This window comes from Cyanistes caeruleus, chromosome 2 (assembly GCF_971803275.1).
Source record: "Cyanistes caeruleus chromosome 2, bCyaCae1.hap1.1, whole genome shotgun sequence".
Taxonomy (NCBI): domain Eukaryota; kingdom Metazoa; phylum Chordata; class Aves; order Passeriformes; family Paridae; genus Cyanistes; species Cyanistes caeruleus.
In genome coordinates, this window is record NC_141702.1 from 90,098,115 (window position 1) to 90,126,003 (window position 27,889).

Here is a 27,889-nt window from a genome sequence, read left to right on the forward strand (position 1 = left end):
TTAAAGGTTTGAGTTCTCTGTGCCCACAAGCTGCAGGCTGCTGGCACCATGTTGCACCAGGCACTGTAAAGGCCTATGATATACATTCAGTGAAAACATTTCAGGCTTTTTAAATGTCAGGCTGGTCTGTGATTTTATCTATTAAGCTGTTGTGTTCCGAAAACCTGCAGCCAGGCATGGACTGTAAGAACACGCATGTAAGAGATACAGGTTTGTCCTGTTTTCCTACTTCTTGATACCCTCCCCTCTATAGATAATTATTGATGCTACTAAAATTCCAAGGGCAGAAGGTGAACAATTGTCTCCAGCCTGTTGGGAGCTGGTACAAATATTACTGGGTGCTTACCAGACTCCATGCTATGTCCTGCCTTCAGCTCCATGAGGAGCTGCCAGCTCCCTCTTTGGCTCTTTATGGCACCAGTCACCAGTCAGGCACTTCCTCCTTCACTGCTTCTGTTCTGTGGCTGGAGGAAAAGCAGAGATTGGCTACCCTCACTCAAATCTGACAGCATCCACCCTTCACTCCCATGCCCATTCTTCTCTTCACTTTCCTAGCTTGTTCCTCATCAATTCCTCTCAGTTGCCTAAAAACCAAGGTTCAGTCTTTTCCTCCTAAGGCTGAGGTTGTCCCAGTTTCTTCAGACAGCTCCATCTCTATCATGCGTATCACCAAGTCACATTTTGCTGCCCATTAAAGCAGGTAGTTAGCTATTTTCCGGTGTGTTGCCAAGGAAACTGCTGCAGTTGAAAGACTGTACATACTTCTAGCCTGTAAAAGTGAGCAATGCTAATAGAAATATTGCAAAAATTCATAAACAGCTACTCAGATATTTTAATAGGTCTGGCATGAGATTCAGATACCAGTCACAAATGTCCATTTTATTTTATCACAGTACTGATTAATTCTAACACTTCCCATCTCTGTGCATCTTCTTTAAAAGAAGCCCACTGATAAAACACAGCCCTTAAAATAAACTTCAGTTTATTTTTCAACAGCTGTCCAAAATCTACATTGAATAATACATTGCTATGCTGTATCTAATTGAAGACCAGATGCCTTTGAACTGAAGTCATCAATACCCCATACAAGTTAAGGCATATGCTTGCATATAACAACTTGCTTTTTTGGGCTGTTTACCTTCCAGCTCTTTGGACCATTCTTATCTGTAAGGTGCATTACAAGTGGAGGTAGTTGTAAAAAGAAATATTGATTGCCATTCTTTTCATGACAGAGAGAATAAATTGTATTTTTTTATTGCAAAATATTAAAATAAATTACATTTTACAAAGACTTAGCAAATATTTACATACAGTGGGATTCCAGTGACAATCAGCAATAAAGAACAGACAGGCATATTATGGAGTGATAAAGAGTCAGAACTGCACAAACATCAAAAGCCGTATCAAAGATAAGCTAATTTTTAAAAATCACAAATGGAACAAATGGAACAAATCCCACGAGGCACAAAAATTACGCATCTACAAAGTTCTTTTATTTAGTCAACAGACATATTGCTTTTTACTTTCTTTGTCTGTGTCTACAACCTCCCAGATCAACTGGAGGAAAAATAAAATTTTCGCATATACAACTGTGTCACCATGGATCTGTTATCAGTCTGGTTTTAATTCTGCATGCTTTGTGATATCCATTGCCAGCAACAGATTCACGAATCATTAGTTCAGAAAAATTTAACACTCTAATTTTGTATTTCCTCAGTGACTTCATACCAGTATATTAGATGTATCAGGCTGCCTGATATACCTGATGACAGGTACCTGAAAGTGATGCCCTCATGGTAAAAATACGCTTCAATAGCATGACACAAACCCAAGAATCATCACAGCGATGTCATGAAGAATGGGGTCACATAGTCTTATAGCACTTAAAAGGTCTTTTGTAGGAACAGACTTCCAGGGTCACATTTCAGGATTTAATTTTTGAAAAAATAATAAAATTGAAAGTACTGGCTCATCTTGGCAAAATTAGTAAGTGAACTCATCCTTTACATGTGACTGGAAATAAAATCTACTTCTAGACAATAACTAGAAAGAAGAGTTCTCACTGCTATTCCATCCCTTCCTTATACATGCTTTTAAGCTTTTTTTCCTTATTTAAAATTCCCCTTTCCTCTCTTTCCAGGAAGAGATCCATCTCGCCTATAAAACCAATTCCACTGCTTTAAGAAAACTGATAACATTATTAGTTACCCAAATGAAATCAACTGGCCTCCAAAGAATATGTTTCCAGATTGACCAAATAATTGAAATAACTACAAGACATAACTAGACAGCACTGGGGAATTCACTCGGAGACACTTTTGAAGCTGAACAGAACAAAATCCAGCCCTCTAAGTCACTACACGTAAATCTGAAGGCAGAAAGACATTAGTTTAGATCCCCCAGGCAGCTTCTTTTCTCAAGACATGGAAGACAGGCAGGCAAAAAGCTGTCTTGTTTAGCACTTTGGCACTTCTGAGATGACACCATAATTTTAAAAACCCTGGGAATGGTTCAGCTTTTTGGAGAGAGCCACTATGAAAGCTATGCACCAACTAAACCCCTCCAAAACTCTGAAACACGTAGAGCTTAACGAGACCAATTCTGTTGGCCCCTGTGTAAAGAGGAATTTTTTACAAGTGTTAAGATTACATTAAGGCACATCGTGGGATATCTTGAGAACAGTTTTGTGAGGTGTGATAATGTTTCCCTGAAAAACTGGGAATATTGTATTTTGTTTTAATAAATTCAAACTATTACTTTGAATCCCATGATACTTATTATGCAGACTTATGGTCTATGACTATATACTCTGACTACACTGGGAAAGGCCAGAGAGCCACATCTAGCTTGATAATATGAAACAGATCTCATCTATTCTCAGCTCTGGTGTATAAGTGCATTTTGCTACACAGAATAGAGTCTGGGTTCCAGTGTGCAACATTCCCTCCCAATCAAAGCAGCCCAGCCAAGTGTCTGGGTTGTATTATTTCACTATTAAAGAGATTTTTTTTCTTTTTTTCTTGTTTTTTAAATGAAGATTGGACTATGCTTTTCCATTTCATGCACTTGCTGAAAATCTTTTCTCTCCTCATTGTCCTGTTGATTTCTAACTGTTACTAAAACTTTGATCTTTGCATCAATAATGGAAGACAAGTTGGAGGACAACACAACCTATATGGAGTGCTTTCTCATTTTCTTTTAAGTTAGTGTGGAATTTTTTAAACAAAAAATATTTTTTTAAAAAGAGAAGGCTAAACTGACTACACACGAATCCTGCACATACACACATAATCCTGCCTAACATTTCTAACAGTTATGAAGTACAGCTGTCAACCACAAACCTTCAGATACAAAAACTTGAAGGGCTTGGAATAATTTTAGAAGAGTGGGGATAAAGGTATCTTACTAGAAGTAAATAAGAATCACCTTGATACGGCTTCTACCTCTTTCCTGTCAGATACAAGTCAAAATCATCCAGCCACCCCGCTCCAAATATTGTAAATATAATAGAATTTGATTACAAATGAGAATTTATTTTCAAATAATACTACCATAAATTGCAGATTAAATACAAATCAAATTCGGTTAACTCCACAGAAGTTTAGTATAACAGAAGTGGACATGAGTTGGCAATGATTTGGCCATTGTGTTCACATTCTATTTGATAAAATGTCATATATGTAGAAAATTCTAGGAAAAAAACCAGAATAGTAGACAGTCTTTTGTTTCACAGTAGATAACTTCAAAACTTCCTATCTAAAGGCTATCCAACCAGAGTGCCAGCTTCCCATATATCCTCCTTCTGTGGAACAGGCCAGCAACTAAAGCTGCAGCCAATATTTGTAGTTATCAGAAATAGCCATTAATTTAAGATTAGCATTGCAAGGTTGCATAAGGTCACGTTACAGAACTACTGAGTCTGCCAGCATTACACTGAAAACGAGACTCAGACAACTTTTAACTGTTCACTGAAGCTTTGAAACTTTCGGACATACCAGAATGGCTTAAATATTCTAAAACCAAATGGATCAGCAGAACCTGACATGTTAAGATTTAAAGGTCTTGGCTATTTTCTGTTCCAAGTATACTGGATAAAACTGTTCCAAGTATATTGGATAAAACAGAAGTCAGTACCTTTTGTCAGCATAAAATCTCATTTGAAAGAGGTGTCAGGGTTAATGCATAGATATAGAAAAAGAAAGAAAAATAAAACCATGGTAAAATTTCTTTGTAGCCAAAAGAATTTGGACATACATGTTATGAACAGACATGTTTCCTTCTAGTGAGTACCCCATCTCCAAGTCAAAGGATAATACTTTTAGAAACTTAGAGCCAAAGTGCCTTCTAAAAAAAGTGCCTTATGGCCTGAAGTCACTTGATCACATCTCAGTTTGCCCAAGGTTTGATATTGCCCAACCTTCTATCAAGTGGGATAGAATAACCATTGTATATGTGCACAGGTCAAACTCTAAAAACAAAAAAATAATATACCAGGTGTAATCAACTGTTTCAAAAATCATCTCCCATTCAAGTCATGTCTGAAATACCAAGGCAGGGAGGAACATCAAACAACAATACTGACTAACACACTGCCCAGATCAGCAGCGGTGCTACAAGTCCATTCTGAGAGGCATTAGGGCATTTGGAGAATATCTGTGTTTCCCAAGGTGATTTTTTCCTAGGAACAGTGTCAATAAAACTTCACCTGTACACAGATACTGTATAAGGTTCATTCAAGTACTTCCTTTAGGAAATGGACAGTGGAAGGACACTTTCAGCACAAAAAAGAGTTCATTGCATCCTGCTTGTGCTCATACACGCTTTGATCAATAAATTTTCCAGTCATGTTACTCTTTGACAGCTCTGGGGCTGATGTGAAAGCTTAGCAGCCCAACTGATGAGCTTCATCCCAGCTGATTTTTCCTTGTTAGAGGGCTCATTCTTGATCCATTCCTTTGGAACTCCTAATTTTAATATTTTATTTAAGAAATTAGGACTCACTATCATTTATCAAGCATTGACATATTCTACAGAGTTGTTCCAGAAGCTTCCTTCTCCGTCTACCAAAACACCTCAGCTGCGTGTCCTGGCATTCCATTCAAAGTTTCTCATTAAGAAAAGTGTATTAGAGCCATATTTTTGGCAGTAAAAACTTAACAAAGGACAATCCCCTTGATTTCATTTGTGATAAAAACAGGATTCAAATCAGAAGTGAAAGGCTAATGGAGCAACCAAACACATTTGATGTTCAAAACAGTCCTGCATCAGTATAGTTACACTCCCAAACTACTTCCTTAATGAAATGCATGAACTCAGAGCAGATCCAGTGTATTAATTAGTCTTTTCTATTTTGTTCAATAACCACAAAATCTAAAGAAGGACCCAAATTCAACTGTTATTTTACAAGTCTTTCAGAAAAGCAAAGCTGATGGGCTCAGACGCCAACTTAGGACGGGAAAAGGAGACTGGAGTTTCTTAGTTTGGGACTTGCTTTTGTTTTCAAAGAGATAGGAGAAGCTGCAAACATACTTTTCACCTTGCTCTATGTTCAATATGCATTGACCACTTTCAGAAAACCACTGTCCAGAATGCTTCACGTGGTAGCCTTCACATTGCTTACTGTATTATATTCATTCATCAGTTGTTCATAAGGCACAGAAAGTTCTAGCTCATTATTGGTAAAGGTAGATTCATCAGAGGATGGAAATTTTACCAGTTTTTTTGCAGTTTCAGATTCCTCTGCAAGATTATCATCCATAGAGGATTTTGATGTTTCCTCATCATCTGAGATATCTTCCTCTTCATCATCATCTTCATTTACAAACATTATATTTGCATTCTCAAATATTAAGGGTCGATAGTCTCTGGAATCCCACACTTCACCTTCTTCTTCACTAATCCTGTCCAGCTGGTTCACAAACATGGTTCCTTCCAGAGGCCTGTCTCCGATATGTTTATCATGGAGGGGTCTCAGTACGTGACGATTTTGCATGTCCAGGGAAGCCTCATCATACTCAAATGACTCTGTCTTTGTGTAAGTCACCTGAACATCTATACTGGCATTCATTTGTTTGGCATTTTCCACTATAATCATTTTGTCATTGCTTGTCTTCAGGGCCTTCTTCCCAATTTGCTTTATAAGGTCATTGTAAGTCTCTTCCTTCTTTGAAAGAAAGCTGAAAATGTTGACATCCTTTGAGGTACCCATTTGAAGGGGTTTTTTAGACCGAGGATGGTTGTCAAATGATTCTTTTCTTTTTTTCCTCCGTTTCTTGATTGCCTTGTGGACTTCCACAAACATACTGACCTTCCAGTTAACAAAGAGTGAGAGCCAAGCTAGTCCCAAATAGATCCATAACTCCACAAAATATCTGTAAAGCGCATGATAGTTTGCATCTGGATTTACACCTACAGGAAATTAAAAACAAAAACATTACTGAAAGAAGACTCACTGCTGATAAACCTTTTAAGTTATGACTCTGAGAATTGCTCTCTTCCTCAATAAAAGAGCATTGTTATTTGAACACAGGTCAGAGAGGTAGCGAGTGGGGAAATGAAAGAAAAAGTTGATCCCACATCTTCCAGTTCTTGGCCACACATATTCTGATCACTGGACTAACAAATAAAAATGAAGCATATTTATCCTCTCCATATAAGATATAAAAGTGAACACTTTCCCATTTGAAAATTACAAGTCTTCTTGCCACTGAAGTACATATATATATAGGTACCTTCCTTGAAAAAAAGATTCAGAGTTCCACTTACAAGGACCAAAGTGCTGAACAAAGCAGTGGATTTTAAAGAAAGAAGAGGTTTAGGAGGGAGAGAGGAATATGCTCAACATTCCGTGTTGGCTAGTTATAGGCAGGTGTAGAAAGCATTGCCCAATGCCTACACATCCTGCTTAGTGTACTGGATCCCATTCAAAGGTGCAGAACTACCATGGTGGGCAGCGTAGCTCCTTGCCTGAAATACAGACCTGGGGCACAAAAAGGACTTAAAAACTCTAGAACTTGGCTGCAAAATTAACCCAATAAAGGCCTTAGGCATCTACACCAACACTGAAGAGCCAGATCTAGTCCATTGGATCAGTATCCAGCCTTAACAGAATGTTCTATCCTGCAAGGAAAAGCTTAGAAAACATCTTTTCAAATTAAGAGTTTGGAAGCAGAATTGCCACACTATGCATGTAATGAAATAATACATAAAATATAATTACTGACCAGCAACAAAATCTCCAAATCCTATGGTGGTGATGGTGATGAATGAGAAATAGAGGCCTTCAATGTAATTCCATCCTTCAGTCATCATGAAGACAAAGGGAGGAATAACCAGATGGACCAAGACACCCCAAACAATGAAAATAGCTGTGCATGTAATTTGGGCTTTCCTCTGTAGGAAAAAAAAAAATTAGAAAAAGTTAGGGAAATATCTCAAAATTATTTTTTCCTGCTCATAGCACCAATAATTATCTGGCAGCACCAGATATTTCAGTTTTGAAATATCCATAATTAAAATTCACTGAAAGTGACTGAAGTAAACACAATTTTTTTTTTTTTTTTTATTTCCCTTTAGGCAGAACTCCCTATTCTTACAACTATTTGCTAAAAAAAGATTATTTCCTCATAGTTTTCCTTCATGCTCTTGGAAAAGTTTAAGGTGTCCCTGGTATTTTATAGATTGGCATGGGATATAGACATCGCACTCTAGTCTAAAAAGCCACCAGTACCTCTAACTTTTCTTTTACTCATTTGAATACAGAAGATCAGAAGTGTTTTAAGATGCCTCTCTCCTATTTCTGACTCCTTCCCTTTGCCATCCACACAACCTTTGTACAAACCTGCTCACACACACATGTATTTCACTATTATTTTCTGTACTTTCTTCTCAGGTGCAGAACCAAAAAAGTTCTTGCTCTGTTTTTGAAACCAGGATGTAAAGCAGCCCCAGTGGCCCCAGTGCAGGCACTATGACTCTGCATTGCTTCCCATCTCTGTGCAGAGTTAGAACTGAGAATTCACTTGCAGTGGGGAAGGGAGACAGAGAGAGAAAGAAACCCAAACAAACCATTACCAAAAAAACAACAAAATGTCACAAACCAAAAACCACAAGTCAGTAACTCACAACAAAATATTATATTGTCTTACGCTGATGTTGTTACTCCTCCTGGAGACAGGAGAAGTGACATGCACACAATGGGTTCATGTAGTAACAGTCTGAGTTTATTGTAGGGTAGCTCCTTTTATAGGGCTTTCAAATTTCCCACGCTTACAGACATGATTGGTCAAGGGTCTCAACTCCACCCAGCTTACTGGCCAATTATATGGGTGCATCTGTGCTTGTCCAGGGACTTGTTTCTCCTAATGAGATAGGCTGGTCGAGCTGGTATCTGTTAAGCCAAATTATCTGTGCAGCTTATAGACCAGCTATAGCTGTCACAATTTTGCAGTAGGTTCACTGCAGAGTAGGAAATATTCATAGTAGCACATAGGCAGGTGAGAGTCAAGCAGGATAGCGTATTTTCATTTCTGTACTGAGGAGCTTTAATGAAACATCTTGAGTGAAATGGAGCCTCATGTACATTTGTCCTAAAGGTCTTTAATGTGAGAAGTAGTACCAAAGGTTTTTATGAGATCTGATTTTGCTAAACTTCTTGCAGAACTAACACATCAGACCCCATCCCTCTTTCAGTTGTTTCAATGCAACACCTTTTGGGAAAATTTGTATTTGTGCAAGTGTTCATTTACTATGAGATATGCAAGCAAGTTAAGAAGTGTAAGCTTAATTCATGCATCAAAACCACACGGTTCATGGGTAAACAAGTAAGGGCTTACCAGGCTTACTCCTCTTTTTGTCAGAAATTGGCCCAGCCTCTTGGCACGTCCTCCAAAAAACTTCCCCAGAGCACTGATCCATGTCAAGCAGAGAGGTACTCCAAAAAGCCCATAAAATATACAGAAGAGACGCCCAGCATGTGTCTTTGGGGAAACATTTCCGTAACCTGAAAGAGATAAGTATGTCCTCCTTCTGCTCTTGTTGAAGAGAATTTAAGGCAATTCTATCTGTGCACAAAACAATTCTGTGTGAGCTCCTACTGTGTTGGGCATTCCTTACTTCACCATCTAAAAGGAATTTAGTTTACTGCAGCTGCTTATCTTCTGATTCTGGATGCCTTCCAACGTTACTCTAGCAAACTTGCAAAAAACCCGCACTTCAGCATTCCCTAGATTTTGTGCATCTTTTTTCTGGACAAGATGGGGTAAACACAAAATAAAGCTCATCTCAAAACTTCTAATATGATGTTCCAATCTTAAGCAGCACTGTTAAAACTTGACTGATTCAATTTTATGGAATGAAACTCAAAATTCATCCTGAAGCTAGCTCCCAGGTGAAAGATCCACAATACACATTACACTTGTGACCTTTGCAGCGAAAGAGCTTGTGAGTTAAGTGCAAGGCAACTATGTGCAAAACATTTCAAATTAATTTAGTTCATTCTGCTGGGCACAGAACCGAGCAGGACATACAGATTCAGGCTCTAAAATCAGCAGCCTATTTTCTGAACTTCTGACAGAGTTTTCTTATTTAGGTGTGCTATTTACTTCAACATGAAAGCTATAATATAAGCTGGGTATTGGAAATTTTAAATAATAAGGAAACCTACAATACTGCATATGGTTTTACAGTAGGACTTCGACATCCAATCCTCTCTGGTTATTTTCCATTCCATTTTTTTTTTTTAATTGTAGGTTCAACAAGTGTGTAAAAACACCATGTAGCAAAGATTTTTCTGTAAAAGCAGAAGGTAAATGATGCTGAGTTCTGAAAAAATATATATCACAGGAGGAAGAAGTCTTAGAGTGCAGAAGGTCTTACAAACACAAATCAGTAGTAATATTTAAAAAGCAACCATAGCTCTGCTTCACCTTTTAAGAGGTAGATAAAACGTCTAGCTAGTTCTGCAAGCCAGTAACACTGATAATTTAGTAGTACCTCAAGAGGACGCATGTGTGTAAAAAGACAGCAATACAAAAACCTCATATACTCTTACTTTAGGTATTAGTTTAATGGAATGCTTTGTTATGCTTTTCTTTTGGAATTTTATGATTGGAAATTTAAGTGCATGAATCAGTGGAACTGGAATAACACCAGCCAACCCCAACAGCACCTTTAATCCATTACTTATTGGAAAGGAACAAATTTCTCTTCAGTACACACATGGAGAAAGTACCAAAACCCTCGTTTTTTTCCTCTATGAATCTGAACACATATTTCAGGCAGCTCCAGGCATGGCGACTTTATTCAGTGGCTACCTTGACACAGAAATGGGTGAGTACAAGCACACTAGAGCCTGAGGAAAACTACAGCTAGGAAGGTTGACATAGTAAATATTTACCGATTGTAGTGATCACAGTAGCAGCAAAGATCACAGCATTAGGCCAATTCCAATTGTTGAAAGTATTGTTTCCAGTGATGGCAACCCCCTGTCCAGCAGCATCTGACACAATCTGTAAGGAAAAAGTAACAATCAACCTTGTAAAATCCTGGCAGCCTAAAACAGCAATTTATCTGTCCCTCTCAGGTTTTCCCCCTTAGCTCATACTTTCAAAATAATCTCAGAGTTTTTTGTGAAGGCTGGCCTAGTATATTCACTAACAATAATTTTAGAAAATACTAAAAATTTACTTCACATAAGAAAAATTAATGCAGGTGCTCTCACATTTCAATAGGGACTTTTAATTAGATAAACTTTTACTTGACAACTTTAAACCAAATGGAACTCTTCCAGAGAGCAAGTAACACTCCTGCAGACTGAACTAGCATTTAAACTACAGTGCAGATCTCAAATTTGGTTTAATATTAGGGACATCTTCAGAACTACTATCCATTTCAAAACACTATTACATTCCTCAGCTTGACTTGGGTATGAATGTCATAGAATCCTTGTCAAAGCTCATGTGCTTCATGTTAATTCAATTGCTGTCTCTACCAAAGTCAGACCATGTACAAGCAAAGGGTAAAACTTTTCAAAGACAGAGAAATTAACATTTTTTTCACAACATTTCATGCAACAGGAATCCAATCGCTGTCCTTGAATCAGGCCCTTTTCTTCTCCCATGCTGGAATCTGGTATGCCATGATGAATGCCAAGCACTAATTATTATTTAGTGCAGAAAGTGAAAGTTTCAGATTAAAACCATGCATCTTGCTGATTCTGGAGTGCATTTCTACCTCCCCAAAGTTAAAGGAAAAAAAAAAATAGATATACCATATTCTCTCTGGGAAATCTCTGGTTATTTAACTCTTTGCTCGGACGCATTATGATGCAGTTAAAGCCTTACCAAGTTACTCAGCTTTTTTCTCTTCAGTGTAAACACTGAACAAAACTGAGGCTACATCCATATGCATAAAAGGTGCAGGTATCTCCAAATGTTGATTTATAATGTTACCCACTGTCTGCATTTCTCCCTCAATAAGTGTTGAACATAAAAGCTGTCTGCAGCTAAATATCTAAAAACTGGAAGCCATATACCTTTTTAAAAATTATAATAATAATAATAATAATAATAATAATAATAATAATAATAATAATAATAATAATAATAATAATAAATTATTTTATTATTTTTTTAAAAAACATATTTATTTTTTAGAAATAAATATGACAGGTGATGTTTATCTTAAACTGTCAAGAACTTATAAAGGTATCTACAACCAACTCTTCCTTCCCCCATCACCCCTTCCTTCCTTTCTACTCGATTAAGATCTGATTTTGGACCCAGTAGAGATTCAACACAAAGTTCAATTACTACTGATAACATACACAAGTTAACACAGGCTTTAATTATTCTTGAGACTTATCACATATCACTACCCCCCTATTGTAATAAAAATGCCCTCAAAGTGAATGTATTGTACACATACAAGATGTAAACAATTTAATTAAAAATGCACTTTCAACACACAGGCCGTTTCAAAAGATAAAAGGAGGCACATTGGAAGTGAATGAAGGTAAAGAACTAGATTTTTTTTCTCCTGGTAAACTTAAAGTATGTGTAAAATTAGATGCAGTATCTTTCTACACCCTACAGGCTCTGGATAGAAAAGGAGAGAGTTCTCACCAAGGTACTCATTTATCATGAGAAAGTGGTATACAAATGAGAAGCAGTCCTAAAACAGGCAGGTTGAGAGCAGACAAGTAAAACACACAATACCACTCCACTTTCAAAAAAAAATAAAAATAAAATCACAAGAGCTCATCTGAGAAGAAACCAATCAAAGTACAATCACTCATTTCTGCCATGGTCTGCAGACAAACTTTCTGAAAGTCCCAAAGGACATCCAAACCACCTGGAAAACACAATCTGTTATCTGCTATTCTTGAAAAGATGCCTTGACTTCTTCCACTGCCTAAATGTTACACTAAGCACCAGTCTTCCAGGCATTTTTCATTCCATAAGCAGACTTGGATTTTTTTAGTTGTTGTTTCCTCACAGAGCAAGTGATCTATCTCCAAGAGACCCAGTGAACTATCCGCTCCCATTGTGACAGGTCATTATCTCATTGCATTAATCCACCTTGGCCTGACCTCATGAGCTCAGTTTCCTGGTACATACAATTATATCAAGACCTGCCAGGATTTGAGGTCTGGAGGTCTAAAGAGGGCCCAGATCTGAGGGGAATAAGCTGCTGGATTGAATGGCACACAGCTGCCCTTCACAGCCAGGCAGCTAACATTTTGGGGAAGATGGCCAGCTCTACCAGTTATATGAAACCTTGCTATAGTGAACCACAGATAATTCTCCAGACACAGCTGACACCCTCTTCCTGTCCCTATTTGCACACAGCTATTGGCACACAATCATCTATGATCTACAGTCCAGTCTTTTAAGTTACTTTATGCCTGCAATAAGTCTGAATGCACTATATGCATCCCAGCTGCAGGAACAAGGATGGTCACGAAACATGCTTAGATGGTTTGGTGCTGTGGGAAATATGTAGCTGATTTCCAAGCAGCATAACTCTAGCCTGTACTGAAAAATTAAAGATTATGGCTTGAAACAAACAAACAACAGCAAAAAAAAAAAGACCAAAAAAAAAAAGTGAGTGGACAGTGATGTACAACTGAATAGCAAACATGGTTGTGGTTTTTTTGCTTGGCAAATCTGTTAGGCTCCAATGTCAAAGACACCTTTGTTTTCATATGCTAGGATACAGAATGCCCCAATTTGGCTGTGCTTGATTTCTTAAACTACAGAAAACTTCCTCCAAAAAGTCCTTGGACTGTAAAACAGGAGGCAAGGAAGAAAAGAAAGAAGAGGGTAGATGGTGCAAGTGTTCTTAGTATCTTGAAAGATGTAATTTAAGAATGCCTTTTCAAGTATGTCCAAATGCAAAAGCTGAAAATAACTAACTCATAATTTATATATCACCTTAGGTGTCACCTCAGGACAGTTCATACCGATAAAGGGAAAACTGTATTTTCAGTCAAATGTCTTTTGCCTTACAGAATCAAAACCCCTCTTCTCCCTCATTCCCTACAACTCCAGTTCTGCTTCTTGGCAAACGAAAAAGGGGAAGAAGTTTTAGAGAATCTGGTGTTATTGTTGAAAGTTAAACAGCCTTAAAACTACTACCTCTTCTGGTGCCAATAACACAAGTAGAAAAAGGGAAGTTATTTGAAAGTAATCAAGCAGACAACATGCTCCATTTGTGAGGTACCTTCCCACTTCCCCACAAACCCCATCACTGCTCCAATACAGCCTTGTGTTTACTGGCTTTGGTGACATTTTTATTAACCCCCTGATGACCAGGGGAACTCTGAATTCACCAGGTATCACAGGAAATAGTTGTTAAATCTCCTCTATCTTGGACCAAGAAGAGGAATTTTTCTCAGATGTTTCAGGCACCTGCCACTTAAATCCTCCCTATATGAGTAAGAGTAGGGCTGGAAAGTTCTCAAAACAAATTTAAAAATAGCAAGTTGAAGTCTTGGCCCATATAGGTCACACACCATTACTTATTTTATTCTAAGAATTAAGGAGTGAAAGAAAATCTTAAGATACTATAATAAGGAACAATTGGGTCTAATGACAATAGCAATAGGAAGAAAAAAGGACTTCTGAGGTACTTGTGGCCAGATTGACAAATACACGGGACTGAAGACAACAAACTGGCTATATATAAAGTAGAGCAACAGATCCTGCCCCACAGGCACCCTATTACATACAGGAAGAACAGCCAGTTATTGCTCAGAGCCAGGTCTCTTTGAAGAGGCTAAAGCCTCCCATGTTATTCGAAGCATTCCCTGGGGATCTGACATACAGATCTAACAGCAGCATTAAGGTTCTCCCAGTGGTGTGAACAATTGTCTTTTGAAATGCTGTTTTTCCACAAGAAAGAAGATGTAATTGAACTATTAAGCCTAAAATTAGACCAAATGTCTTTCATTCTACACTAAACAGTATCACAGTGTAAGGGACAATCACAGCTTGCTACTAAATCCAAAAGCTGGATCCATTAAAGCTATAACTGCCACATCCTTTGAGGACTCCTAGGCTTTGTCCTCACTTCAGACTCCAAAAGAGCATAGCAGTAATTTCACTTCTTTCTCAAGCTCTTTTATCAAGGCCATAAAGATTTAGTTTGCTGAAAACCACTGGATTTCGAATCTACCAAGTACTTTAGAGATTTTCCCACAAGGAATGTAAGCTTTAACAGCAGTCTTTTTTTCACATTGATATCTGAATCTTTTATACAACTTGAAGACACCAGAAAAGTGCACTAGTTATCTAATCATAGGTATGTATAGTACTGACAATTTAGCCAATCACAATAAAATTATCCAGGGTAATAAATTTTAAACTCTCAGATGCACAGTATACTGCTGTTCATCTTTAACCAATTTCCATTTTAACCAAATCCAGTAGCAGCACAGCTAAACAGATAGGTGAAGTAATACAAGCAGTTGTATGAACAAAAACGTACAAAAACAAACATGAACAAGAGCTCGTAGTGACTTTAAAAATACATAAACAGTTAAAATGCATGCCATGCAAATTGCAAACCCTTTTATGTGTTCCACGTGGGTTTTACAGTGATTTAGGTTTTCTGGCTGCAGCTATAAAGTTACAGTAGCAGCCAGCTGTTTATTTTAAAATGCAATAAAAACATATTTAATTGTTAACGAATATCTTTCCAATTGTAAAAAACCTGAGTCACATGTTAAGACTCCCAGGTCAGATATACATTACAAAGCTCTGCTGACCTGGATAATATTGTCTATATAAGTAAAGAGAAATAAAACCTCTCAGCCAGTAACCCTTTTGAAGGAAAAATGCCTGTGGGTGGCCATAGCCAGACTGACAGGACAGCTTCCTCAGACTCATTATGTAGACAGGCAGCAGAGTGGACATGGTCAGAAGTTTCCTGTCCTGTTGGCATATTGCACTTTTATGTCCGCTTGCACATTAAAAGCAGCAGAACCCATTTCATGGGCAGAGTCTGAATTTTCTAAGTACTTTATAGCTAGATCAAGTTGTAGGTTCACAGTAAAACTAGAACACATTAATCCTGGCTTACAGCTGTCATAGCTCAACTACTGAGTAAGTTTGTGTGTGGTATGTGGATAGAAAAAGAACTCTATAACTCGCACAGTAGTTATAAGAGTAGGTATGAATTTATTCAGGGCATGAGGTGCATGGGGGATATCTCCTCCGAAAAGCATGCACACCTTTAAGCTTTGGCTTTCTCTTTTTATCCTTTACAAACTAGGGTTACACAATACACCTAATACATATTCATTTCTTAACTATCGATTGTCCTTGCTTCATATTAAAATTAGCTCCACACCCCTTTGCAGCTGCACACTGCTCTTTTTTTTGGTCAGTTTAGTGGTTGTCTAGGGGTCTCTGGGATGAGGTCAGCAATTTTCTCCTTGAATTTTCACCTTGTCTTCTTGTACATGCTCTTTTTAGTCCTTTGACCACTTTTTGGACTTTGATACCTTTCTTTCCAGCTTAGAGGTCCAAAGAATCTCTTTATCCTGTGGTGCCTTTGTCTTTGCATCTCATTTGTGTATTCTAGCTCTTTATCTTATCTTGCAGTCTTGCTCCTTTCTTGCCCTTGTCAGTTCCCCCTCTCTCCTGGTCAGGCATTTCTTTATGCTTAATTCTTAATTTCTCTGTTTCATGTGTTTAGTTGTTTAAAAAAAAAATACATATCTAATGTAATTCTAAACACCATAATCTATTATTCTGAGTTATAGTCACTGGAGAAGGAAAAAACAACAAACAAACAAGGTAGATATTGAAGGTGACTGGCTTTCACTCTGCATCCCCGATAATGCCTCAACTGAATAGAAGATCCTGTCCATCAGGGAAATGGACAGTCTCCTGCACAGGACAGAATCCTGCACAGTCTCTGTAGGATTACATGAACCAGCAGGACTTAGGATAGCTGACCTCTCATTTCCCTCTCAGTTTTATCTGTGTTTGCAGTACGAATTTCATGTGTATCAAGGCAAGAACCATGCCAGATGTAAAAAGAAGTCTTTTAGCTGAGTCCTGGATTTTCTACTTCTCTTCTGTGAGGAATGGTTTGCGACCTTTTTTGAGAAAGAAAAATAAGACAGATGAACCACATTGTCTCAGTCAGACTGGTAACATCCTTGTGTCTTGACAGCCTGTGAAAATTTCACTGTCCTTTACTGACCTATGCAGAGAGTTGAGCTGGAAGGTGGTTGGGGCAAGAGGTGCAGGATATGAGTCAGCAGCACCTGCATTATAGAAGGATGGTGAGAATTAATAAATACCACTTTAAGTGTAGAGGACATCAGTTGACTACCAAGCCTGATTCTGGATCTACTAAGCATAAAAGAGTGAAGTGAATCCCCAGATGGTCTATATTAAACTAGGTTCTGCAAGACTCTTGGTAATCCTGGAACTTGTATAGTTTGTTTTAATAAACAAAACCCAGGGCAGAAACAGCTTGTTTCCAACAGGAAAATGCGGTGTGGATGGTAGTCACCTTCCACAAGGTCAAAGCTGAAACTGAAGCAAAAAATAGGAAGTAGTCATTGAGGGAATAATGTTAACTTTCACTTTTAGAAGAACAGAAACTCCACAAGCTTCATGCTTGATGTTGACAGATGTAAATAACACACATAACCAAAAAATACATGAAGATTATGCAAAAAACTAGAGAGATCGAATACGAGTATTCCTTCCTCCTTATCTATTAATTGAAATAGAAGAAAAAATAAAAGCAAACCCTGGAAAGCAAGTGTTATTCCCCAGGTTTACATCCCTATGTAGATCAACTATAAATAGCAGGGGATAAGTTTTCCCCTTGCTGTCATAATCAATGACTTTATAAATACACTGCAAGTACATACATATTTTGCCTTTTTCAATCAACGGTTTAGTATTAAAATACAGTTCTCTTATCAAAGGACAAAGTCTTGAAAATTCCTAGTAGAGGAAAAATATCCTGGCAAGAAACAGACTTCAAGGAAGGAGTTTTTTTCCAACAATAGCAAGATTTAATCCAGAATGAGATGATATTTTAACAGTTCTATCAATACAGTGGTAGAATATTATCTTCTCACTTTTCCACAGTCTTCAAAGAAAGAAGAACTCAGAAGTTTGCGGTTTTTTAACTGCTTCAACATGTCAGTTGTTCTTGTTTGTTTGTGTTTTCAATGAGGCAATTATAAAAGTTATTTAAATTTACTACAAGTGACTTTAAATGATCCACCAGTATCTTACAACATACAAAACAGAAAGGTATATGTAGACTTCAAATGTATTGTATATAACACATTTTATCCAAAATAACCAAAAGGTTATATAACAAGATTGAACTTGTTCTGCAGAAAAAGTTTAGTTAATCTTGTCGATTCTTCATTTACCCAGCCAACTTCTTAAGTATTTAATTCTGTTCATGCAGCACTGCTTCTCAATGCATAAATGAATTACACAGCCAAGACACTCTATTGCTTTCCCTTCATTATGCTTTACTTAGGTCTGTCAGGAACTTGTGCCTTCACCTAAGCAGAATTCTTCTTACCTAACTGAGCCTCTAGCACATGCCACTCCATACAAAGCTGTCCCTACATCTAAGCCTGATATTTAAAGAATGCATGTAAATACATGCCTGGTTTTTACTCTGCATACAACAGACAGCAAAAAGACATCATTTTTGGCTGTTAGTTTAGAACACAGAACACCTATAAGGTTTCTTTACATGTCTCGTTCTTGATTTCTTATTTAAGTCATTTTGTCACAATTCATTATTGATTTATTTTTAAGTGGGAAAACTGTTTCAAGACTCCAATACAGCTGGCACTTCTTTTCTTTTAAAGCAGTCTTGCTAGTTTTATTGCAATATTTGATTATCTCCACTTAGATGGAGAAAGCACAGAGTGCAATACCTTGTCCTTTACTGGATTTTGAAAGCAGATTCCAGTTAAAGTAATTAAATACATGCTATGAAGAAAACTGTGGATTAGGACTCAACATCCCCTTTGATTTACTGATTAACCAGCACAGAACAGGCTGTCCAGTAAGAATACCAAAGACAAGAAAGTACCAAACGCAGAGAAATACAGAAATGGTCTTTACCAGAGAAAAAATATTCTTGACTAAATAATTGTATCACTGCATGGTAAAGAAGCCCTGTGTATGTTCTTCAAAGGGCACAACTGAGTTTGAAGAGGGATTAGAAAACATTCACATCTTCTTCCTATACACATAGCTTTACACTTGAGAATATTCACTCTTTAGTATAATTCTGAGGAAGCTTCTATAAGGTTTATTTAGGTGCTCAGAACTGAGGAAGAACATTGGCATACTCTAAAGCAAACTAGAACTGCTCAACATGAGCTCCAAATCTCTCTGCAAAAGTTTGTTGGATACACCAGTGAATTCCTATATGTATCTGAAGTTCTATCACATTAGTTGTTCTTAAAATTCACACTACCCAATCTCAGAATCACCTGTAAATACACAGAGTATTTAAACAACAGCATCCTTGCTATGGGTTAGTGAATCTATTGTGTTTGTATGGCTATGCTTTGGTAGTTGGGGGTGCTACACAGCTCACATTCTGTGAGAATCCTCCATGTCCAGCAGAGCCAATGCCAGCCAGCTGCAAGACAGATGCGCCACTGGTCAAGGCAGGGCCTATCAGAAATTGTGGTAACACCTCTATGATAATGTAGTTAAGAAGGAAAAAAAAAGTTATTGCTCAGATGTAACTGCAGCCAGAGCAGAGAGGAGTGAGAATGTAAGAGGAACAACTCTGCAGATACTAAGATCAGTGCAGAGGGAGGGGCAGGAGGTGCTCCAGGCTCTGGAGCTGACATACCCCTGGCAGCCCATGGTGCAGCCCATGGAGGTTCCTTGGGGATGCAGAGATCCACCTGCAGCCTGTGAAGGAGCACTACACCAGAGAAGGTGGAGGCCTGAGAAGAGGCTGTGACCCCGTGGGAGGCCTGTGCTGGAGCAGAGTCCTGGTAGGAATGTGCAGATCCATGTGGAGAGCTCACTCTGGAACAGGTTTCCTGGTAGGACTTGGTAGGACCAACACTGGAGCAGGCTGTGTCAGAAGGACTGAACCTCATGGAAGAGTGATCCACACTGCAGCAGTTCAGAGTGAATTGCTGCCCATAAGACAGACTCATGTTGGAGAAGTTCATGGAGAACTGTCTCCTGTGGGATGGACTCCATAGTGGAGCAGGGGAACAATTCCTCTCCCTGAGCAGTGGCAGGAACAATGTGTGATGAGCTGACCGTAAGCCTCCATTCCCTGTCTCCCTGAGCCACTGAGTGGAAGGAGGTAGAGCCTGTGAAGGAGGGACGTGTGAGGGGAAGGTGTTTTTAAGATTTATTTTACTCTTCATCATCCTGCTCTGATTTTGTTAGTAATAAATTCAATTAATGTCCCCAAGTTTAAACTTTCGCTTGTGATGGTAATCAGTGAGTGATCCTTTCCTGTCCTTATCTCACCTCACAAACTTTTCACTGTTTGTCTCTCCTGTCCAGTTGTGGAGGGGAGTGATAGCGGTGAGTGTCTGGCCTCCAGCCACTGTCAACCCACCACATTTTACCATTGCATACAGTTTCCAGGACCTTCCAAAAAAATATGAGTGAAGTTTTTCAAAAGCATTTGTGTTTAGATACAATGCCATTATAAATAAAACCTAAGAGATAATACTGTCACAGCTCCCTACCTTTATTATGACTAGTGGCTTAAAAATCTGTCCTGACTTTGCAGAACAGACGTGCTTTCTAACTATTCTGCCAAGTAGGAGTTTTCCCACACCTTCGCCCAGGCACTGATGATAGATAGATAGATAGATAGATAGATAGATAGATAGATAGATAGCACTTTTCCACCCTTTCTCTTTGGCAACATTATTTTAACACAACACCAATTACACACATATTAAACAATGCAGACAGTTCCTCAGTGGACTGAGTCTCAAAAGGAACAGAATGACAAATTTTAATCTGGTCATTTCAGGATCTTTTCTCCTGGGTTTTGATTTGCATTTTTACAAGTGCGGAGTGTCTGTGGGAACAATGCTAAAATGATAAATTCATAACAGGGACCAAGCACTGGGCTTTATTAATCCATAACTGCTGACAGTGACAACCCAGTGAAGAGAGAAAAGTAATTGATTTAACATGCAAAAGGCAGTCTCATTAAAGACAGAAGTGCAGGCACAAGCACAAGCACCTCTTTTTGTCTCTGTGTCCCCTTACTCTACATACTTCCTAGTTGGCAAAATGAATGAGGGTGGAAAATGAACATTTGTCACAGAAACACACCTTATTTCAGTCTTTTAAGTGCTCATCTGTTTTCTTGTTTTTCAATTAAAATTTAATCAGACTAAGTGATCCTTCAGAAAAGCAATGTTAATTAACCCATAGTAGACAGCAGAAATCATGCTCTTCAAGTACAATCTCAATTTATTATCCAGAAATAGCTCTCATTAGTCAGAGACAAGAAGGGGGGAAAGTTTTAAAATATAAATTTAGAAGACATATGTTCTATTCTGTTTTTAGCTTGTTATCTGGTTTTAGCTTGTTATCTGAAGATCGTACAATACCATGCAATAAATGCAATAAATCATGAATTTAGAAGAGATGTAAAGAAACATCTTTTTACATGTCTGAACCTGAAAAACATATCACTCTAATTGTGGCACAAATATAATATTTATGAGTCTGGAAACTTCAGGACACAGTCCAGGGGAAACAATTTGTGAGCTTGCAGACATAATTTTGTCCTCTAGTAAAATCGTCTTAGTAAGAGAGGAGGAGTTCTTCAGAGATGTTGGGAGGAAGTGTTTACTCATTTTACCATCTGTGGCTCCATTCAAAGACATGTAGGAGCTCTTCCTCAAGGACGGACACAATGCTGAGTGCCTGAGAGATAAATGGTGAAGAGCAAACCAAATTATTCGGAAAGAAAGAACTCTACTGATAAATAGAAGACTAATACTTTTGCAACACAAGCTTGAATTATTTTTTCTCCTGACAGACTTCAAACAAGAAGGTCTTCAAGTAAGGTTTGAGCCATATAGAATACATAAAATTTCCTTTACTGAATATACTAGCAGTTCTACAAAGTAGATGCATTTCCCTACTGACTTTGTAAAGCCTTAAGTCCACATTGAAAAGAAGTACAAGTCAAGATAACTGATTTTGTAATGATAATTTGTAGTCCTTATTTGTACCAAGTGCAATTCTACTGAAGGTTTACAGATGGCTGTTACGTCTACAGCTACAGACATAACACAAGAACTGTCCTCTTTGGATTAAGCAAATTTTGCATGAAAATATTCCATCTGACAATGGAAACAGAACACCAATCTGAGCAACATGGTCTAGTGAAAGGTGTCCCTGCCCATGGCAAGGGGGTTGGAACTGGATGATCTTTAAGGCTCCTTCCAAACCATTATATAATTTTTTTTGTTGTTTTCTAAGAAGCAATGCAAGACTTGAATTTGTCTTTGCAGCTTTTCATCACAAGCATCTATTTTACAAAACAGTGTTTTAAAAATAGGCAGTATAAGACATTTTCAGTCAAAACACATATATGTGTTTTCTAAAAGGACCTCACATTGTGCATATGAGTGTTTGTGGAAATCTGTTGTAGTCTGCCTCGACATGATTTGCATATTGCTTATTGATTTCACGGTCTGCAATGAGTTCTATGTTTTGCCTTTCTCCATCCTCAAAATTTCCATTGCTTTCCCAAACTACCTTTATTGAAAAGAATGTCCCAAATCTGAGGCTTCATTTTTCATGCAGTAAAATTCAAGAATAAAATCACAGAAGGATGTTCATGCCAGACAGGGTTGGACTTAAGTACACTTCCTCACTAAAGCGAATTGAGGCCAAGCCAGCATTGCTCATGTGAACTGACAGAGAAACAGAGTAGTTAGCTCTTTGGAAATATTTGTTGCTCTTTCCATACCAGGAAATCAAGCATGTGATCAAGCCTTGAAGAGAAAGTGAACTTAACACCACTGATCAGAAACCGAACAGTTGTAAGATGCTACATGGAGAATTTTGAGGGATTTTGGCTAATTCGAACCACTGAACCATTACAGTTGAATAAAGCTTTCCCTCACTACCAACCACTGCTGTCCTGCTGCTAATTTCTCTTTGACATAATGACTAGCTAACAACATGCTTGATTAAGGACTTCCTGTCCCAGATCTGTAAAAAAGAAGACTAGGGGTAAACTACTGTGATGAGAGAATTAATTAATTCTGCAATAACCCCCCAAGTTTTGAAGTAGTTTCTATTTTAGAGTGAAACATAAAGTCATTGAGATTTAGGTGGTAAGAGTCCATAAAAAAACAATTTCAACAACTGGAGTTCTATTATGCCATACAAATAGGTGTTACTGTTTCCTTTGGAAAAAACGGCCTAATCTGTAGGGAAATTAACCTCTTAGAGGCATGTCAATATTTTTACAGTATACACTGTTTAAGACTTTCTTGTGTATGATGTATAGCATGGGCAGTTAATTTTCCTAGAAGCCATAATTCATAGGGCAAACAATGTGAGGGATATTAATGGAAAGAGACCAACAAGGTTATTTCCTTTTTGTGACTTTCTGCACAGTTAAATAATAAGTGAAACTCTTAATTCAGCAAATAAGTTAACTGGAACTATTTTGTCATGGCAGAATTGAATACTGAAGCTTCCCTATTTGTGATACTTCCAGATCCTATGCTTGAGCAAACTAATGTTGCTTAATTTTATTTCTCCTTTCAATTTGTGTGCAATGGATGTAAATACCAACCATTTTGAAGAGGCATCTGGCTTTTTTGACAGATTATGAGTACAGAATTTAGCAGTCTATATGGAATTTTCCCCTATTAATTTCAGGACTAGATTCCAGTTTATAGTGAATTATAGATTCAATAAACTATTTTGATGAAAAGCATATTCAGTGCTTTACCAGCATTCCCTTGCTCTTTTGATTAATGCAGTAATAGAAATGTTTCCTTTCCACTTTCTTAATATCCATATAGACATGTTTTGAAGGCAAATTAGCTAAAAGTTATTGCTGCATGGGAACTGGAGCTGTTCTGCAGATGCTAAGTGTCCCTAATTTTCATTGGCCCACAATCATTCAGAAATAAAGCCTACCAGACTATGTCATAGCTTTCATTAGTATAGCTAATTTTGTGGACTTCTGTTCAGATATGCTTATAACAAACTTTGCCTTGGATGAGGAAAAGAAAAAAATAGTATTTCAACAATTTTTATGTTGCATCAGCTGAAATTGAGACATTGGAATAATCTATAATACCAGATTAGGCTTCCTTCCTATCTAAATACGTACATGGTGACTAATGTAGCCAACTCCCCTTTAGAAGGGCTTTGGAAAATGCTGTTGTCCCCATTTCAGAGATAAGAAAGTGGAAGTAGAAGAGTCAAGAGTTTAATCAAGTCTTCACACCAGCTGGTGACCTATGTTAGGCATGGTTAGAACCAGAGTGTTTGCATGAGACTTTTGCAACAGAGCTGGTACTGATTGCATAAGCAGATGGTAACCCATGCAGCAGGCTGTTTCCAAAATAATACATTTCAGTTCAGTTGCAATTGATTTAACTAGATTTAAATGAAACCAAAACAGTCCTATTGTCAATAAAAACACAGTTTATTGAGATGAATTTACTAGATGCAGTGTGGTTGGACAGCAAATGTTGACATTACACAGGAGAAGTAGAAGAGGAAACTGAGCTTAAAATGAAGCTTTCTGCCACCCCCTCCCCCCCAGCCCATCACAATCTCAGTGTATAAGAATAGTTAATTAGGACAAATCAAAACACAAGTGATCCAAGCTTGACAGTTTTGTTTACAGAGGTCAAATTAGATTTTCAGCTCAGTGAGTGAATTGGAGCATAAAGTAACACTGCATACTATATTCTCTCCCATTAAAATATGCTTCAGGTTAAGAAATTTACAGAAAGCTACTTGTTTGGAACACTAAAAACTGTTCAGTTTCTTAGGCACTAGAAGGAAAATGTCATAGACTTTTGGTTTCACAAGCACTTTTGTTTTTCATCCCCAAATTTCAGTACAACTTTAAAGGTCTTGTTTCTCTGAAGACATGCTAGAAGCTGCTGCCTAAGCATACTAGTACCATCACACACTTTATTTCCTATTTGACAACCTATCTTAAGGAGAAACGGGTACTAAAAAAAAAAAGGCAGGTCCATGTAAAACAACTTAATTCACTGACAATTCAGTGAGCTTACACATGCTACAATAAAAGTCTTACTTGTCCCAACAGCATCAAATAAACACACTGAAAGTGATCAGACTTGGGTAGAAACAGAGGACTACTTGTAACATTTTTAATCAGGTAGACTTTTGGACTACAGAACAGGAACAAGAAAAAGACACTGTTGGCTATTAACTCTTTAGGGGAGTACCTTCACTAAACCACCTTGTTAAGCCAAACAACCAAGTTTCCTTCCAGGGTCAACCAAAAACTTTACATAACCTCAGCCACACCAATCTATCTCCCTATATCATTCCTTTATTAGGCAGCAGGACAAGGAGGCAACGCAATGCATACTTCCAATGTCAACAGGGACAGAGTGCTTTGTAATAACAGCAAGGTGATGGGTTTATCTTAAGGGGCCTAACAAGGGCAAAAAACCTGACACAGAAAGGCTCTTAGCTCTGAGATTTCTGTTATTATGTATTTAGTTTAATCCAGGGCTTAACCTAAAATAAAATATTTTTATGTTACTTACCATAAATCTCTTCAACACTAGATCAACTCAAGACTAATCTTTGAGGAGGACTAGGGAAAAAGTGGAGGCTGCTCTGAACAAATGTTTTCAAATACAGAGATCTGCTGGCACAGTTATGGCAGGCTAGAAGTAAGTGTGATCAGTACCTGAGATAACAGACCACGCAACAGTCTGACCTAGACACTCTCAGACCTGTAATAGCTAGGTTTGCCTTTTCTACTTCTGCCGGGTGAGTGAATTAGTCTGGCAATAACATCAATTTGCTGCTAAGAGCTGGCTGTGCATTAGAGTATTTCTTAAATACAGTTGTGTCAGCATATATATAAACCCCAGGGGTTTTTTTCAGCAATTGTATAACATTAAAAACCACACACACAACACATGCACTGGAACACAGTCTTCTGCTATTTTAATACATTCAGCACTATATTAATTGGTACACATAAGGGGCTTTCTTCCAGCTACTAACTGACAGAAAGCAGAACAGATACTACCTTCAATAATTCTCCAATAATCTTTTCAGTCCTGTATCACATCTAGTTCCTAGTCAAACCCCACTGGTAAACTAGAAATTGCATATATCCTGCAGAAAGAATTTTAAGTGAAAAAGTAAGCTTAGTCAGCTGAAAAATCTTTCCACTTTAAGACTACCAAACCATGCACATTTTCAGATTCACAAAATTTCCCATACATTTCCCATTTACAAAAACAAAATTTTCCCTTACATTTACATACAGTTACCATGAACAGATAACACAATACAAATTGCAGGCAAAGGGTAATGTACACATTGATGTGTGCCAGGTAATTAACAGACTCTGTGCTCCATCACTTCTCAACTGTCCCATCCCTGAGGATGCATGAAAGCCAAACTACTTTGTCATATTCTTGCTTCAGTACTAAAGGCAAGAGGGATCAACTGGCAGAAGTACCATAGTTGTTGCCTTCTGTTACTCTTTTCCTTCCTAGCCTGGATTTCCTGCAACTGACATCTGTGACTGTTCAGCAGCATCTATTACCTTCTCAGAAGCTGAGACAGAGGAAGCACATTTTTAAGTAGAGAACCCTCAAGCTTAAAAGTGGCTCACACACAAGACGCTAAGGGAGTCAACAAAACCACAGAAAAGCTGCAGTTACCTCAAATAAGTGAGATGGTTTTTCGATTCACAGAATTCAGCTGAAAGCACCTAGCTAATGTCTAGCATGAAACTACTTTATGACGGTGTTTCTCCACTAGGAGACAAGAACCAGCCAGCTGTGAGGATATCCGTCCAAGTAACCAAATGTCTAATTGTAGCAGAGCTGAACAAGTATTATTAAAACATGCAAATAAAGCCAAGGCACTCTCAAAGTTTGACTCATGTTTTACTTCCCCTAAATATAAGATAAAGACATCTATTCTCATTTTATTAATCAAGCCGACAACTTTAGGACCTTGCAGAGACTATGTAACAACTTCACAAAAAAGCACTGTTATCATATAGTCAAAATCCAGTTAAGACACTACCTGAAAATCTAGTATTACTGTAACAAAGAGACACAAATAGAGACACAATGAAGATGACTACTGGGTTTCCTGCTAAACAGAAGCAACTTCAAAATTTTTTGCTCTCTTTCCCTTCCCTTGCCTTCTACCTGAAAATTCCATAAAAATTTGGAAGTGGACAAGTAGTATTTTAAAAGGGAAACTAATAGTGACACAGGTTAAAAATTTTTAGAGTGCACTGATAAAAATAAGAAAGAGTGAAGCACAAACTCCAATGCCCTTCAAAAACCCTTGTGCCAACAAGGCAAGTTTTGATTGCCCTCTGGTCATTCTGCAGTCACGTATACACAACTTAGGCCTGAAGCCTTAACTGCCAATCATAGACTATCATAGATCAACTATTTAACTTGATTTTAACATATTTGCATTACAGTCTGTAGCTGGTTAACAGCAACTGTAAGAGCTGAGCATGTGGTAGGTTGAATATTCCAGCCAAACTAATGCAAGACAGGCTGAGGGAGAAGTTGATATCACAGTGAACATGATTAGATCCCTTCTCTTTGTTCAGCTGCTTGGCTCCAAACACCTTCCTTATTTCTTTTCTGCCTGGAGGAGACTCATCAATTACTTCTATTACAGGCCAGAACTAACTTACTTACAAACCACTGTTTCTCTAGTGAGGGACCAAACATGATTTTTGAGCAACTTTCCTCCAAAGCTCTGTTACTACTTTTGAGTAGGCTGGAAGTAGCAAAGAGGAGCAGCAATATGAGCATTTGGAGGTCACACAGAAAAGTCATCACTGATAATTTGGTATTTTAGCCAGGCTGCCAAAAATACTGTATCATATCCGACTATGCTTTCTACTTTGGGACTTTCATAACCCTTTGCAGAATTATTTTCAAGTTCCATCAGCTATTACTCACTTGCTGCCATTATCTGACAATCTTATGACTAGGGTAATGCATGCCCAGGAACAATCTCTCCTGCCCACAATTCAAGTGTTTAAAGAAATGATCCAGTAATGCTAGAACCAGCAGTGCTGATGACCTGACAGAATCAAGACAGAAAATAAAGGAAGACAAAGCTCCTCAGCAGGCAGAGCTAGC

General features: G+C 37.9%; 1 protein-coding gene across 1 annotated transcript in view; it reads right to left on the minus strand.

The window, feature by feature from the left end:
• Nucleotides 1–1,220: 1,220 nt before the first annotated feature.
• KCNK5 (potassium two pore domain channel subfamily K member 5) overlaps nt 1,221–27,889 on the minus strand; it is a 34,203-nt gene continuing 7,534 nt past the window's right edge. The window contains exons 2-5 of the mRNA XM_023924398.2: nt 10,397–10,508; nt 8,835–9,001; nt 7,224–7,392; nt 1,221–6,408 (exon numbers count right to left, since the gene is read on the minus strand). Of these exons, the coding sequence (XP_023780166.1) occupies nt 5,594–6,408; nt 7,224–7,392; nt 8,835–9,001; nt 10,397–10,508 (1,263 nt within the window). The 3' untranslated portion in view covers nt 1,221–5,593. The remainder of the gene's footprint in view (nt 6,409–7,223; nt 7,393–8,834; nt 9,002–10,396; nt 10,509–27,889) is intronic.